Source organism: Neomonachus schauinslandi, chromosome 14 (genome assembly GCF_002201575.2).
Source record: "Neomonachus schauinslandi chromosome 14, ASM220157v2, whole genome shotgun sequence".
NCBI lineage: Eukaryota > Metazoa > Chordata > Mammalia > Carnivora > Phocidae > Neomonachus > Neomonachus schauinslandi.
In genome coordinates, this window is record NC_058416.1 from 757,573 (window position 1) to 773,238 (window position 15,666).

Below are 15,666 nucleotides of genomic sequence, written 5' to 3' on the forward strand. Positions count from 1 at the left end.
ATGAGGGTTGGTATCGGGTGGGGGGGGGTGTGTGGGGGTGTGCGGGGGGGGGGGGGGGGGGGGGGGGGGGGGGGGGGTGGCGGGGCGTCACCGGTCCAGGCATAAAAATACAGCCCTGCTCTCCTCTGATGGGTCATGGAGGCCCAACAGGGGTGAGGGGTTTCTAGGACTCAAGACTACGGACTCCTGGCACAGTGCTCTTCACAGGAGGTTCTTCCGTGCTGGTAAAACGTAGATTCGCACAACAGTCTAATATGAACATGTGTACCTACTTAACTGATTAAGCAACGTACACCACAACCTTCACATTTACTGAAATTAACTGTTTTTAAAACAGATCAATCAGGAATAATAGAAGGAATTGGTGAAGAATGTTTCATTCTGCAGATTTAGTTTCAGTAGGTTTGGAAGAAATCTAGACATTGGAGGGTTTAAAACTCCTCAGATGTTTCTGAAGGGGAGCCAGGGCTGACAATTACCTGAACAATCAATGAGGACACCTCTTTCAGAATCTATTAAAAGACTGATGTAGGTAAAGCATTAATAACAGTGCTTTGAAGCATAGCTTTAAAATTAGCTGTTTTTTTTTCCCCACAGGACATATTTCTACTTAAGTTCATGATAGATATTTTTATTGTTGTGGGTTTATGAATGGGACATCGTCTTCAATGTAGCAGGTGGTTGCTGATATATAAGAAAGTATGAGTTTGTGTATTTTTATTGGGGTCTCCTGAATGATGATCCTTCGGTTGCCTAGATATAGTCATGTCATGTCTAAGCAGTAATTTTATTTCCTTGTAATAACGATAATGATTTTTTCTGACACACTGTCTGGATAGAACATCCAGGACAGTATGAAATGGTACTGCAGTTAGCAGACATCCTTGTTTTATTCTTCACTTGGGACGGCTGTAGAGTTTAGCTGGTGTGATGGTGAGTATTGATTTAAGACTGGCATCATGAATCATGCTAAGAAAGGACCTCTCTATTTTGCATTGACTATTACTGGATGTGGAGAGGGGCCTAGTTTGTTTGTTTTGATCCAGGAATGGGTACTGAATTTTAACTTAAATGCCTTTTTTAAGGCACTCACTAATGGAAATGAGATTATCAAGTGATTTCTGACTCCTACAGAGCCATGCTAATGTATTTCCTACTATCATTCTTGTATTCCTAGGAAAAATGCTACTGGGTCATGGTCTTTCAACATACTGTAGGTTTGTGGGTACTACAGGATTTCTGTCTCTATGGTCATAATATTCATCTGTAAATCTCTTTCTTACTGTGTGTCTATTTATGTTATCTTGATCAGATTTTAGAATTTAGAATTAAGTTGGCTTCATGAAGTGATTTAGAAACCTTTGGAATATCCTCCTTGTTCCAGAAAAGTTTTGTGTTGGATTAATTTTGCACTTACTTTGCACTCACCAGTTTGTATTAGTTTATATTAGTTACGATCTTTGCCAACAATTTCTGAATTTATTGCCTTCTCAATCATTACTTTTTGTTCTCCTTACCTTTTCTTTCTCCTACTTTCCTCTGGTTTTGTTTTATCCTTCTGAATTTTTTCGTTGATGCGAGTTCACTTATTCTGTTGGGGAGCACAGCCTCTGGTCTGGTCTGCAAGATGCTCCCGGGTATGTCCTCCAAGGGAAATGCAGTTTCGTCTGCTGCGCCCCCACCACCACGCTGCTGGCTGTGCCCTGGGAGCTGGAGCGGGAGCGGGAGTTGTTCAGTGTTTGCAAGGACGTTGCTTTGGATCTCTGGCCTCTCCTGACCAGGGCTTCTCTTTGGTTGTGTTCTCTGTACTAACAGGACATACATACAAAGCTGCTGAGGGCTGGGTAGAAACGGCCAGGTCTTTGGCTCAGAATTATCTCAGGAGCAGGGAACACACAGCCACCTGCCTTCCCCATCAGTGACAAGGGCGGGGGCGGGGGGGGGGTGGTGCATGTCTTTTCTTGTTCCCGGGGGATGCTCTCTGTGACGGTGTGGGCCATCTAGCACTCCTCGCCCTGTATCCGTGGCCCACAGAACACGAAATTGTCCTGGTGCTCAGGTAGGGTTCTTTAGTAAGGCAGTTTCCGGTGCTACTGCTTGACTTGATCTGTTCTGGCAGTTTTGTCAGTACCGGAATAAAACGTGGGGAAAGTGGTTTATCAAATCCTCCGTGTGTGCTGCCATGTTCCTCCGGAAGCTGCTGCCTGACGTTCTAACAGGATGTAATCCTGAGAGATCATTCTCTGAAATGTAAAGATAACTCCAAACTTAAAGGCTTAATACATTTCAAATGACTACTTCCATGGCTACTGAGCTTTTAGAAATTTCTTTTTTTGTTTTTTAAGATTTTATTTATTTGTTTGACAGAGAGAGAATGAGAGAGAGCATATGAGAGGGGGGAGGGTCAGAGGGAGAAGCAGACTCCCCGCCGAGCAGGGAGCCCGATGTGGGACTCGATCCCGGGACTCCAGGATCATGACCTGAGCCGAAGGCAGTCGCTTAACCGACTGAGCCACCCAGCCGCCCCTTTTTAGAAATTTCTAATAATGTAACTACTGACAATAACACAGAGGTAAAATTAATTAAAACGTGAATATAAAAAATATATTTAAGAGGGAGCCTGGGCTAAATCTCATCCACAGGCCACTTAGTAACACACAATCTTTGTCACAGGCAACTTATGTGCACATCGCACTTCTCCATGCTAAGTATAACCACTACAGGAAGGTGTTTCCAAGGGCCCTTCCGTAGGAGAGAAAACATGAAGCAAGATCTTAACATTAGTCTTTCTCTACAATTCCATTATTCAGAAGCTTCTGTGCCATTACTGAAAAGCTTGGGAGAACCTCCTTTGATCACATTAGCAACGACATACACATACCTGCCAGGTACAAGCCAGGGATGCGTTTCTCACCAGGCATTTGATAGATCATAACCTGATCACAGACTTGTCTTCATTTTCGAGTGTGGTATTACCATCATTGTTATAACTTAGCAGAATATGAACATGAAATGTAATCTGATCACCTGGAAAACCTGCCGATCAGCAGTCATGGTCGGCTGTGCACGCACTGACCGCTGCTCCTGGGAGGAGGCGTCCGTCAGACAGGGGCCCGCCCCCACACGCTCTAACGCAACATCACAGCCCCACGCCACTGAGCACGCACAATACAGCGAGTATACAACGGGACACACCCCACCCATGAGAGCTTGCTTTGGGAAACCCCAAAGCAAGGCCATTAAGGACGATATTTACTTCCATATTTAAATAATCCACTTGTGGTTTGGCATTTAGCTGATTCTTGCAAATAAATGTCCAAGTGAGGAGCTGATATCTGTACCTGAAAATAATATGTAAACACAGAACGTTCTCGCCACAGTGCGGAGAAGAATATTACCAATAAACAGCTAGTTTTCAGAAGGAAGCAGTCATTAAAAATCATGGCCAATCAGTCTTTTTGGGCCCAAAGAGGCCAGAGGTCTCCAGGGTTTGTGTCACCGTGTGCCCTGATCCCTGGAGCTGGGGACTGTGAGCACCAAGGCTCTGCCCACGGAGTGCATATCCGCTCTGAGGGCTCATGACATTTGGGGTCTCGCACGGGACACACCACAACCGAAGGAGGATGGGTCTTAATTCTGTCCAGGAATTTCCAGGGAACATCTAATGTTTACTAAGCTGCAGTTTGCTATGCTCAGGCTGTGGAGATAAAGTGACAGGCAAGTGAAACTTTCTACTCTCTCAGAGAAAATGAAATATTGATCACTTACCATAAGAAACAGGGACAGGGCATCAGTGGGCTCCACGCGGTGAATACACGATGAGTTACTGACACTTGAACATTACCACCGCCTGCTACACCTTAAAGTATCACCGATGTTCCCCGATGACACGTCCCAGCAAGTATTTAATGACTGTACCTCACAGAGCCTTTAAGGATTTAACATTAACTCCCCCAGAATTTCATTATTTGTATAAAACATTCATTTGTGCACATCTTTAGGTAAGGTAAGAGATCCTTTCTGTTTTCAGGAAAATGAAAATGAAGGCCACTTATGTTGTGAAGAATTGCAACTGTGATACCAGGGTCTCAGAAACAAGAACATTCTACTTAAATTACGTTCTTTCTAAAGACGAAGAGGACACAAGAGCCACAAACACGTAGGGATTGTAAGAGCAGGGTGTTGATGCAGAATGGACAAAACCAATGACGTCTCTGAAATGATAATGTTGCTTATTAACCATATATGTTGTGATAGGTCAAAGCTGAGGTCACACAGAAAACATCAATTGAGCCATTTCCCTGAATAAAGCTCCAGGGTGCAATATTCTAAGCACTTTATTCAATAAAAAATGCTTTTAAAACGGTGCTTTGGTGATTGGGAAGCATTGCCATCATCCGTCAACCTAACTGCAGCAAAGTTCAATAAGCTAAATAATGAACCATTTAGATTATTTTCCTTGGGCCTTAGGGATTTGCAAACATTGCATCAATAGAGCTCTTTAGAAATTATGACGAACTCTATTTTCTTCATTTTCAGATTTAAAATATGTGTTAGGGATTTTTTTAAAGATTATTTAAATGGGCTGCTACTTTTAATCATTGTCCAATCTCCAAAGTAGAAAGAAATTTTAAACAAGGAAAAAATTCAATTATAAGATTAGCAGTTTCTATCTGATTCCGGTAATCTTGGAATTGATGCGATCCCTCTCTATTGTGAATACCTAATTTAAGATTCAGAAAGTGTGGGGCGCCTGGGTGGCTCAGTCGTTAAGCGTCTGCCTTCGGCTCAGGTCATGATCCCAGGGTCCTGGGATCGAGCCCCGCATCGGGCTCCCTGCTGGGCGGGGAGCCTGCTTCTCCCTCTCCTGCTCCCCCTGCTTGTGTTTCCTCTCTCTCTGTGTCTCTGTCAAAAAAAAAAAAAAAAAATTTAAAAAAAAAAAAAAAAAAAAGATTCAGAAAGTGTTATGAGTTATATAAAAACCTAAAGATGAAAAATTCCATGTATTTTCTTTTTTTTTTTTTTTTTTAAGATTTATTTATTTATTTGAGAGAGAGAATGAGAGACAGAGAGCACATGAGAGGGGGGAGGGTCAGAGGGAGAAGCAGGCTCCCCGCCGAGCAGGGAGCCCGATGCGGGACTCGATCCAGGGACTCCAGGATCATGACCTGAGCCGAAGGCAGTCGCTTAACCAACTGAGCCACCCAGGCGCCCTCCATGTATTTTCAATAAAATTTATATTTATTTTTGGCGGGTAACAAGGTAAATATGTAATATAGTATTTTTACAACTTCTAATAAAATTTTTCTTGAGAAACATCTGTGGTCTCAGTTTCCTAGGCTTAAGACTGGGAAATAGTTCTTTTTCAATATATAATCACATGCAATTTTTGAGAATTTCTAGAATGTTATATAATACAGAAAAAAATGTGTTCAACCCTTTCTTTGTATGAAAAGGAACGTGGTCCATTTCCTTTAAAGGGCCGTGACCAGGGGCCCACATCTGTTTCAAAGCATACAATGGAATGCTAAGATGGCAATTTATACATCATCTAAATCTTAGCTCTTCCTCTGAGCAGTTTCTCCTAGATTTCCTATTACCAAATAAAAATATGTGCTACATACACGATTCCCAAAGCTGCATGCAGTTTGGCCACAACAGATGTCTCCATATTTATTGGTCAACACAATCTACAGAGTGTACCAGTGGTGCTAATGAAGTCCCGTCCCCCGACCAGCAGACTCCAGACCAAGCACACCGAGGAGGAGAGCCGGAGAGATGGCGGAACTGCGCCTCCCCACGCGCCCCGTGCTCGCCTCCCCGAGCGTGATGAGCCGGCTACCCTGCGCAGCTCCTCAACCACCTGCCACACCGCGGCCAGTCCCAGTGTTCACAGGCCGCGCCAGCGATCCTGAGAAGAGCTGGGTGACGCTGGGACTCCACGGCGATGGGGATTCGCCATCACAAGGTCATCAGGCAGCAGAACGGGGAAAGACCTTTTACTGCGAGACTCGAGACTGGCCTGGCTATGGACTCCAGGGCTCTGGCCCCTGCTTGAACATCAAAGCCTGATATTCCCAGGAAACTGATTTCTAGATAAATACCACGGACAGCTCCCTCCTTTCTGCCCAAGGCAGGGCCGTCCCAGCACCTCCCTGCAGCCTGGGCCTCAAGGACCCAGCTGAGACCCGCACACCTGCGGGGCGGGTGGGGGGGGGAGGGGGGAGTGGTGGCTGAGACCCGCACACCCGCGGCGGGGCGGTCCGGGTGAGACCCTCACAGGGCACAAAAGAAGACAAGAGTCTGAGGAGGCCGAGAGAGAGCACTGCCCCTCCCCTCAAACACCTGTGGTACCGCGTCATGCCCAAAAGGTGCCGGGTCGACCCCCACAAGCTGTTATGAAGGTGATGGTTCAGGATCAAACAGGCTTTGAGATCCTTCTTTGTCTTCAGGCTCTTTCATTCTTTTCAGTTTAATTTAAAAACTAATTATAGGAATAATAAAGTTACTGTAAAAATGTCTAATAGTAATACAACAGGGTTTAAAAGAGTGGAAGTTCCCTCTACCCCAGCCCTGACGAGCCCACTGTCAGCTGGTTGTGAACCAACAAGAGCATCCTGGGTGGGGTGCAGGCAGAGGCGTGGGGAGAAGTTGGGGTGCACGGGAATGACTCGAGCACAGCAACCTGAACGCTTCATGTCTGCGAGGCGCTCTGAGCCCCACGCAAGCTGTGTGACCCGCAGTGTGCCCGGGACACCGGGGGTGCATGAGGAGGCCTGCTCCAGCTAAATCAGCCCCGAGCAGAACCCCGCAGTGCAGGGGGCCCAGGGCTGCAGGGGTGTGGCAGGCAGCTGCAGGGGGCGGAGCGGGGGGGGGGGGTGTCTCCATGTGAGCGAGCATTGCGGGGAGGCCTGGAGCTAGTGAAACTGGTCTCAGCTTTCCGCGTTTAAAGAAAAACAACTGAACTTTCATCTTTTTGGCTGTTTTTCACCACCTCTAAGCTTTTACATGAGTAATGACATGTCCTAATTTCTAAAGTAGCTTGTTTAGTTATCGTGGGCTAATTTCCTGACTAAATAAACAAGGCAGTGCCTGTTTACCTCTTCAAAAATAAATTTGGTTTTCAAATAATACAGCGGCACATAAAGCTTAGTAAAACGCCGAGCGTCTGCTGTGCACTTCAGGTTCCTCGTCATTATGAAGTCAGAACAAGGTAACCAGGTCCCAAGTCTCTGTCTCCAGGGTGTGGCCTGCGGGGGACACTGCGGAGGGACCAGCACACGGGCACTCCACCTGCTGGCCGCGGTGCTTCCCGCACACCATAGGGAGCGGCCCAGGGAAGACTCACAAGACTCAGTGGTTCTCAGCTGTGGGGGCCACTTAGTGCGTTTCCAGAATGGAGAAGCACCGGCCCCACACCAGGCCCAGCAATCAGCACTTCTGGAACCGAGCACAGGTACAGAAAAAGGCAGATACACAAAAAAGACTGAAGAAAAGAAAACTGTCAGTCTCCATGCCGTGCAGACAGGATGAAGGGTGCTGGTGAGCCCCTGTGGCTCCCAGGAGATGGCAGACACAGACTGAGGGCGCCTCTGGGAACGAAACACATCAGGATGGTCGCAAGCAGCTTTCGAGGAACAAACAGGCCGGGCAGGACCGGCTGCTCCCAGCTGCAGGGAAGCAGGACACAAACCCCTGAGAGCCAGCACCCACAACACACGTCTACACAGTCCTCTCTGCCCCAGGTCCCAAGTTGGCTCTAGCTATGACTCACAGGACGCCTTTCCTAACACGGGAAACTTACAGATGTATCTTCTGACCTCTTAATTAATTTTATTTGGCACGACAGGGATGCTCTTGTCAGTGCTCCGGACTCTGCAGTGCACGTTACGCCCCAGCACCTCAGCGCTCCTGGTTTCACGCTGTGGTTCCCAGCGGCAGCCTGAGGCCCCAGCCCCCCAGCCTCGCCGACGCGGACATCTCGGGGGAAAGCGGCGCCCAAGTTCCCTGCTGGGATGTCACCGGGGCAGAAGGACCGCGCTCTTCTGAAATACTCGTTTATGAGAATCACCAGGCTCCTCGCTCTAAAACATTAGATCTGATTTTTCTTTTTTAAACTGTGACTGATGGTACTTTTTGGGGGTTATTACATGATCCAATTTCATGGAGTATTTAAAGAAGCTTGTTTACTTATATTGCTCCCATGGTCGTTGGCTTGATTACAGAATCATCTCAAGAACCTTGAGTACAAGGGAGAGCATAAGAAAACGTTATTTAAAATATACTGGCTGAACAGGAATTGGGCAAATTAATTTAACAATGGCTTTTATCAATCTAAAAATAAAAAAAATGGGGGCGCCTGGGTGGCTCAGTCAGTTAAGTGTCTGACTTTGGCTCAGGTCGTGATCCCGGGGTCCTGGGATCGAGCTCTCTGCTCAGCAGGGAGCCCGCTTCTCCTCTCTGTTGCTCCCCCTGCTTGTGAGCACTCTCTCTCTCTCTCTCTCTGACAAAAACAAATAAATAAAATCTTTAAACAAAATAAAAAAATAAAAATAAAAAAATGATGTAAGGTCAGAAATGACTAATTTGCCACATTTAAGATTTTACTGTTTCTGTCTTCTGTAGATTTTTGAAATGATTTATATCCCAATTCTCTTTTGAAACAAATATGCTATAGCTAAATTCTGGCAAAACAAACAAACCCGGAAATTTAACACATAAGCCTGACAATTCATGTGGAAGTATGAAGATGGGACGATGAGGGAGGAACAGTCCAGGCTCCAGCAGCTTTGTTAAGATCTGACTTGGTCACAAATCAGTTTACAAAATCAGTAAAACTCCGATTTTTCTCATGTGTTTTCCAGTAACTCACTCTTAAGACTTTCTGGAATATGTGGACACACGAGGACCAAATGCACGGATCCAAAAGAGCCGTGTGGCCTTCAGGCCTGGAGCTAAGGCACCACTAGATGCGATAATAAAGCTCCCCTTGCATTCACGCCCCGGAAGAACGAATTCTCACGCCTCCGGTGCAGGTTTGTATCTGACATCCTCTAAGAGGCCCCGACTGACCTCGTCAGGGCTGGCGGCCTGGTAGGTGCGGTTCCCGTCGCTGAAGTCCTGGTCCGCCTCCGCGTACTCGGCCTCCGCGGTCACGCCGGCTCGAGGCTCGTACACGGGGGTCACGTTGTGGCACAGTGCAATGGCCTTCACCGCTTCGTGGACTCGACTGCTAACACTTTTTCTCACTTTGGGAGCTGAGGATTGGGCCTTTCTTGGTGGCGTTGAACTGGCAGCGTTCCCGCTAGCTTGAGACTGCGTCTGCTAAAATACGGAACGTCACAAAATTAGAGACACACGTGGACGATACTGGAGGTACCACCATGCGTGATTTTTATGAGCACATCAGTGAGGGATGAGACAAGCAGCTCTTACGTGCCGGGCTCGCTCACGTGCCGGGTCTGTGCCAGCACGTTGGCGTCTCCTGGTCGGCACGGCGACCAGATTATCTGTTGCAATACCTAGAGTCGGAGAGCTTTCCTTTTCTACATTCACTTGATCCACGGCATTGGCTTGCTAAGTCCGTAATAAGTCATGTTTGTTCTCCGTGCGAAGATGGGGTGAGTTAAAGAGCAAACCAGAGCCACATACTCCTAACTGCTTTCGTGTCTCGTTAAAAAGTGCTGGACCTGAAGTGAACTAACGCTACAAGCAGGGAAAAAAGACTTATGAACCTTCCTGTAATACAATAAAGGAATCCAGCCTGTCACAGCCTCTGCATTAGAGCTAGTTTTGTGCATGACAGTAACCCCTGCATCCGACGAAAACTGATCCCCACCTCCTATTTCAGACTCTCGCGCTCGGGACAGGACTCCCTGCTCCCTGCGTTTGGCCCCCCCGCACCGGGCTGTGTTCGAGGGCACCCGCCTCCGGCGGTGGGGTGGGCGGCAGGCCGTTCCCCCCGTTCCCGGGGGAGGTGGAGCAGGACCACGGAGGCTCCTCGGTTACCTTCATGGCCACTCGTGACGGCCCTCCTGAGAAAGCCAGGCTCTCGCTTTTGGACGGGGCGTGCAGAGCCACCGAGCTGTGACTACTCTGCCAGCGAAGTCACAGTGCTGTCTAATGAAGGGCTTGCCGGCGCCGCCTCTCGCCCGCGCTCGCCTCCCACCCGTGTGCCACTCGCACGGCAAAGGGAGAGCGGCACGCAACACGGCTGACTCCCCTTAGGACTCTGTTTATCGATGGCTGTATAATTTAATTTCACACAAATGCCATCAAAGATTATGCCCTCCATCACCAAATGCTTCCGGAGGGGAAATATAATCAGATTATGAAAGATTCGTGTTACATTGCAGTGGACTTGGTAGACTATTATCATCTTAATAAAAGGACAGAATCTCAGGAATAAAATCAATTTTATAAAAGAGTACTATCTAATCAGCCAACCAACAGACAGCTTAGAAAAAAAGATTTTTAAAAGACCTCCTCCATGGAAATAAGTATTAAATATTTGCTATTTTTATACACTGACTCATCCTTTCTGTTTTTAATTTTTCTAGTAAAACAGCTTATTTGGAGCTATTAAAATCATATTCATGGATAATGTAAATTTATTTTTTTAAAAACAGATTTTACCTGGTACTGTTTTGACCTAGACCTAGATTACCAGGAGAAGGGAAGTCTTTTTCCTTCTCCTTTTTAGATTTTCCTTCTGTTAATAAATGTTCTAGGTTACAAAATACTCTGTATTGAACTGAATGACATCCAACTGAAGAAAAGGCTTGGTTTTAAGCGTATGTGTGCACGTATGTGTGCTTGTGTAAGTGATCATTACATACGATAAACACATATCCATTAGATACTTTTCATTTGACAGCGCCTTGAAAAGTAAAGTATACGCCATTCTGGTAAACATTACAGAGAAAGAGAAGGTTTTCACAAACTGAATGTAAGGCAGACAGTACACCTGAATTTGGTCAGAGCAGAAACTGCTCAGGGCGTGTGGCTCAGCCCTGTCTATGAAAGTCAAGTCAGAAGTATGACCGTCAATACACAGGGCCTACGGCCTCGGGGGGCACCGCTGCCAGATGGTCCGTGGGAGCCTCGAGGCGGCAGTGGTCTGTGTACATGCGAGCCCCCTCTTCCCTGGGGGGCGGGCGATGTGCACGTTTGCACCTGATATACGCTGGCCTGTTACGATGGGGGTGACTGAACCCCACAACAGGCCAGCAGAGAGGCAGAAAAGCAGCCCAGGGAAGTGATGGCTGGCCCTGGGTTCAAACCACAGCCTTGTGCGTGCGGCATCTTAGACGCCCTGGGCTTGCGAGGTTTGGTTACCCAGAATCCGTGAATTCAAATGAGCGCAACACGAACGTTACCTGGGAACAGGCTAGGGGACCCGCGCGGCCTAAAATGAACTCTGCAGAGTGGCCTGTGTCTGCCTGCCCCACACCCCGTCATCTGTGGGAACACGTGGCCCTGTGGGCCCAATGTCAGGACCTGGTGAGTCAGGACCTTCCCAGGCCACAGACGCACTTGCAGAGCGCACGGCCTACAAAGTCTCTGGCAAACGCTGTGGCTACTAGGCTGTGTATTTCCTGTTCCTGCAACCTCAGAGAGCTCCTGAGGCTCCAGGGAAAGGCCAAGATTTAGGATATATGCCCCCCGCCCCCGCCCAAGGAGTCCTTATCTAATCCAGACACAGACGACGTATTTGCAGATGAAATAACGTGACATTTGAGTTTCACTTCACAGTGGTATGGTGAAGGAGGAGAAGGGCTACGGAGGGAACCGGGTCTGCGGTGCATGGATAGCTGCTGAGGCAGAATGACAGGGACACTAGGGCTCGTGATACCGTGTGTCTACTTCTGTTTATTGAAGAAGCAAAAAAAATATGAGAAAATCTTATTGATTATGAAGAAACCCAGAGGAACTGGTGAGAAACACCTGTGATGTAGTATTCTACTTCATAGTCTTAAAGATACTACCTATCCTGAGTAATTTTTTGGAGTATTTCACTAAGAAAATTATTTCATATGAGTAACTGGTGTAAGGTCATTATATCCCTTCTATTATTTTACAGTATAGAAATGCTTATTTAAAATTGGTTCAAAGACTGCTTCTTGATTTATAAATTAGAACTGAGTGTTTTAGGACATTCAAAGATGTTTGCTGATTTCCAGATTAGCGGATACAGCGGGTTCAGGCTGGCTCGACGGAGCCGGGCACTTTTGCAAGCAGCTCCCGTGCGGACGCCAATGAGCTTACCTGTGAGTATGGATTCCTGAGGTGGCTCTGGATCTCGTCCATTGTGTCTGCTCCATAAGACACGGTCCCCAGGTGCAGCCGCTTAAACACCATCTCGTTCTGGGTGAGGGTTCCTGCAACAAAGACCAGGTCATAGAGGAAAGCTCAACAGGACCAGGACTCCCCATCCCGTACACAGACATCCATGGGCCGAGCTCTCATACCTGGGCGCCCCTCGGCAGTGAGAATGCTCTGCTCTGTAATTCCAGCAGCTAGGAATGTCCTTCCCCACTGAGGACAAGTGTCCCTCCCAGATCCCTCCGGAAGAGTGTGCAATAACGTGAAGGGCTCTAACTACCTGAAGAAAGTGTGGCCTCTGCCTTTCAGTTCAGATGCATTGTTTGGTACAAATAGAACTTCTGCCTGTTCTGAAAGAGACAGGCATGAAACTGGAAAACAGAGTCACTATCTTTGTAATTATACTCTAGAACACTGCCTGAGAAAGACATCAACTAGTCCCAAATTAGCGTGCCTACCAGTTTTTAAAAAAAACCCAATTTTGAAAAATTAAGTATTTGTCATTGAACAGAAACAGATGCATTTAACCCTTAGCACCGCTTGCATCGTGTGGAGCAAAAGAAAGGTCAGTGAGCAGGGAGGCACGTTCTCTTTAGCTGGGCTTCTGCCCGGTGAGCTGCCTGGAGGTGCTCACGTCCCTCCAGATGGCCAGGGCTCACTCCTGGGGACGGCCAGTCCATGTAGGCCAGGCACTCACGTGTGCTTGAGCACGAGGAAGTGCTTCACTCCTGGTGTGTAAGGAAGGCAGTTAAGAGAGTTAAGAGAGCACACACAGGTCAATTTTATGAGATGTCTTGGGTCTGCCAAATACAGTGAAGTAACATTATGAAAGGCAGCGAGAGGTTAACGTTATTTCGAAAACGGTGAATTTTCATTAAAAGTGACACATAAATTCACAATGTTACACATCTTCATGACTCTGAAAACCCCAAACATTGTGTATGTGTATCACTTAATATAAAAATGCACATACAATACGCACATATGATTTTTGCTTACTGGGTTTTCTAGAAGTAAAGCAAAATGAGGAAGCGTGAACACCTGTGAGCACGTACATCAGGTGCGGTAATGAAAAGTGCGGCCATGTAGTCTCCCCCGGGCTTTTCTGCACGTACCTCACAGCTCACAGAAGGACTACCCACTGACTGATATAATTATCAACGTGGATATGAATAATCCTAGCCCCAGTCAGTTAGAAGCTGGGCTTTCCACACGGCTACAAGACACCCATAAGATATTAACTAACTTTCTTTGGCACACGTGACGTGGAAGATATAATACAAAATGTTTTCGCATCTATCCATGACTCCATACACACTGGTGTTCAAGACAAAATAGCTCAGAACTCCCACTAGGACAGGAAGGCTACTTTAACATAAAGGAAAACCCGTATTTCATTGACACTGTTTCAGAGACTGTTTTGATTAACCTTCTTACAAGAATGGATATAATACATACATTAGGGTCTCATAAACTTCAAAGAGCAGCTCTTCTCAGGGATGCTGATTAGTTTTAGAAATTTTGCTTTTTGCAAAATTCTATTTAGCCCTTTTAGTACCTCAATTAAATGGCACCTAAGTTTCCTGAAATCAAAATTATGTGAGAAGTACAGTTTAAAAGGGTTTTCTGGTTATGTCATCCTCATTAAGTAAAGCAGAATTAATTAAAATAGTAGTTTAATATTAAAGAATGTAATTAAAAACAATTCAGCCTCCAATGAAATAAGGAAGTTCTAGAAATTATTTACATCAAAGATTTGAGATGAAAACGATAGTTATCTATCATCAAAAGATAATGAAATTGTACATTAATTCCTATTAGAATAAGCACCAAGCTCACCTCTGTTACGTATGCCCAAATGAGCAGTTCCCTGAAAAATTATTTAATATGTTATTTTAGTAAAAAATGTTTTACTTATCAGATTGACATAATCAAAGAATTTCCTGTAGACACTTTTTCCTCTGACATACACTGAATGTGAGGCTTCTAATCTACGGTGGGCTGTGGTAATGAGGCAGTTTATAAATACGGCTACAATAAATAATACTTCTTTCAACCTTTTTATTACTAACAATTTTATACGTATGCCAAAATAAGAATACTACACCTGCACAGTTCCTGCCAAGAATAAACTATTATTTCCTTAGGTTTGTAAACCAGTGAACGCAAGTGACCAAAGACCCTAAGTCCGGGGTCCCCTGCTCCGCTCACTAGCTCACACCGGCGGGATCTGCGGGTACAGCACTGGGGGTGCGCCCAGTTCACTCAGTGCGAAGACCCACCGCTTCACAGTGCTGTCGCTGTAACTGGATGGATCACTTCCGTAGTTCTTTTTTGTGAAAACTGAAGGCTAACTGACACACACCATCTGTTTCAGGTGTACACGGCAGTGGTTCGCTATTTTTATACCAAACGCTCCCCATGGTAAGTGCAGTCGCCGTCTGTCACCGCACAGTGTTACTGCAGTATCACCAACCACACTCCCCAGGCTGTACTCTTCATCCCCGTGACTCACTTTATAACCGGAGGTTTGCGGCTCCCCACCCCCCTCCCCAGACCTCCCCTCTGGCAACCACCCATTTGTTCCCCATGTCTATGAGTCTGTTTCTCTTGCGTTTGGTTATTTAGATTCCACAACTTTGACTTTCTCGGACTCATTTCACTGAGCTCCATACCCTCTAGGTCCATCCTTTTTGTCAAAAATGGCAAGATTTCATTTTTATGGCTGAGTAACGTACGTCTCTACCACCTCTCCTGTATCCATTCATCTATGGATGGATGCTTGCGATGTTTCCAGATCTTGGCTATTGTAAATAATGCTGCTGCAAACATAGGGGTGGTGTGTATCTTTGTGAATTAGTGTTCATTTTCTTTGGATAAACACCCAGAAGTGCAATTGCTGGATCACATGGTGATTCCTTTTAACGTCTTGAGGAACCTCCATGCTGTTTTCCAGAGTGGCTGCACCAGCTTGCGTTCCCACCAGCCGTACCCGGCGGTTCCCCTTTCTCTGCATCCTTGCCAACACCTGTTGATTTTTGCCACTGTGACCTGTGTGAGGGAGATGTACCATCGTAGTTTTGATTCGTATTTCTCCCACGATTAGTGATGTTGAGCATCTTTTCATGTGTCTACAGGTATTCTTTGGAAAAATGTCTTTTCAGATCCTCTGCCTATTTTTAAACTGGGGTATTTTAATTTTTTGATACTAAGTTGTCTAAGTTCTTCATATGTTTTTGGATATTAACCCCTTACAGGGTGGATGATTTGAGAATATCTGCTCCCATTCAATAGGTTCCTTTTTCATTTTGTTGATGGGTTTCCTTGGCTCTGGAGAGGCTT

General features: G+C 46.1%; 1 protein-coding gene across 4 annotated transcripts in view; it reads right to left on the minus strand.

Moving 5' to 3' along the window:
• ATP9B (ATPase phospholipid transporting 9B (putative)) overlaps nt 1-15,666 on the minus strand; it is a 250,338-nt gene that overhangs the window by 41,443 nt on the left and 193,229 nt on the right. For 2 of the 4 annotated variants that reach the window (XM_044921226.1, XM_044921227.1), the window contains exons 14-15: nt 12,268-12,380; nt 9,073-9,321 (exon numbers count right to left, since the gene is read on the minus strand). In XM_044921226.1, the coding sequence (XP_044777161.1) occupies nt 9,073-9,321; nt 12,268-12,380 (362 nt within the window). Of the gene's footprint in view, nt 1-9,072; nt 9,325-12,267; nt 12,381-15,666 lie in introns of all 4 variants that reach the window. The other 2 variants (XM_021686168.1, XM_044921228.1) reach the window with 1 other exon arrangement.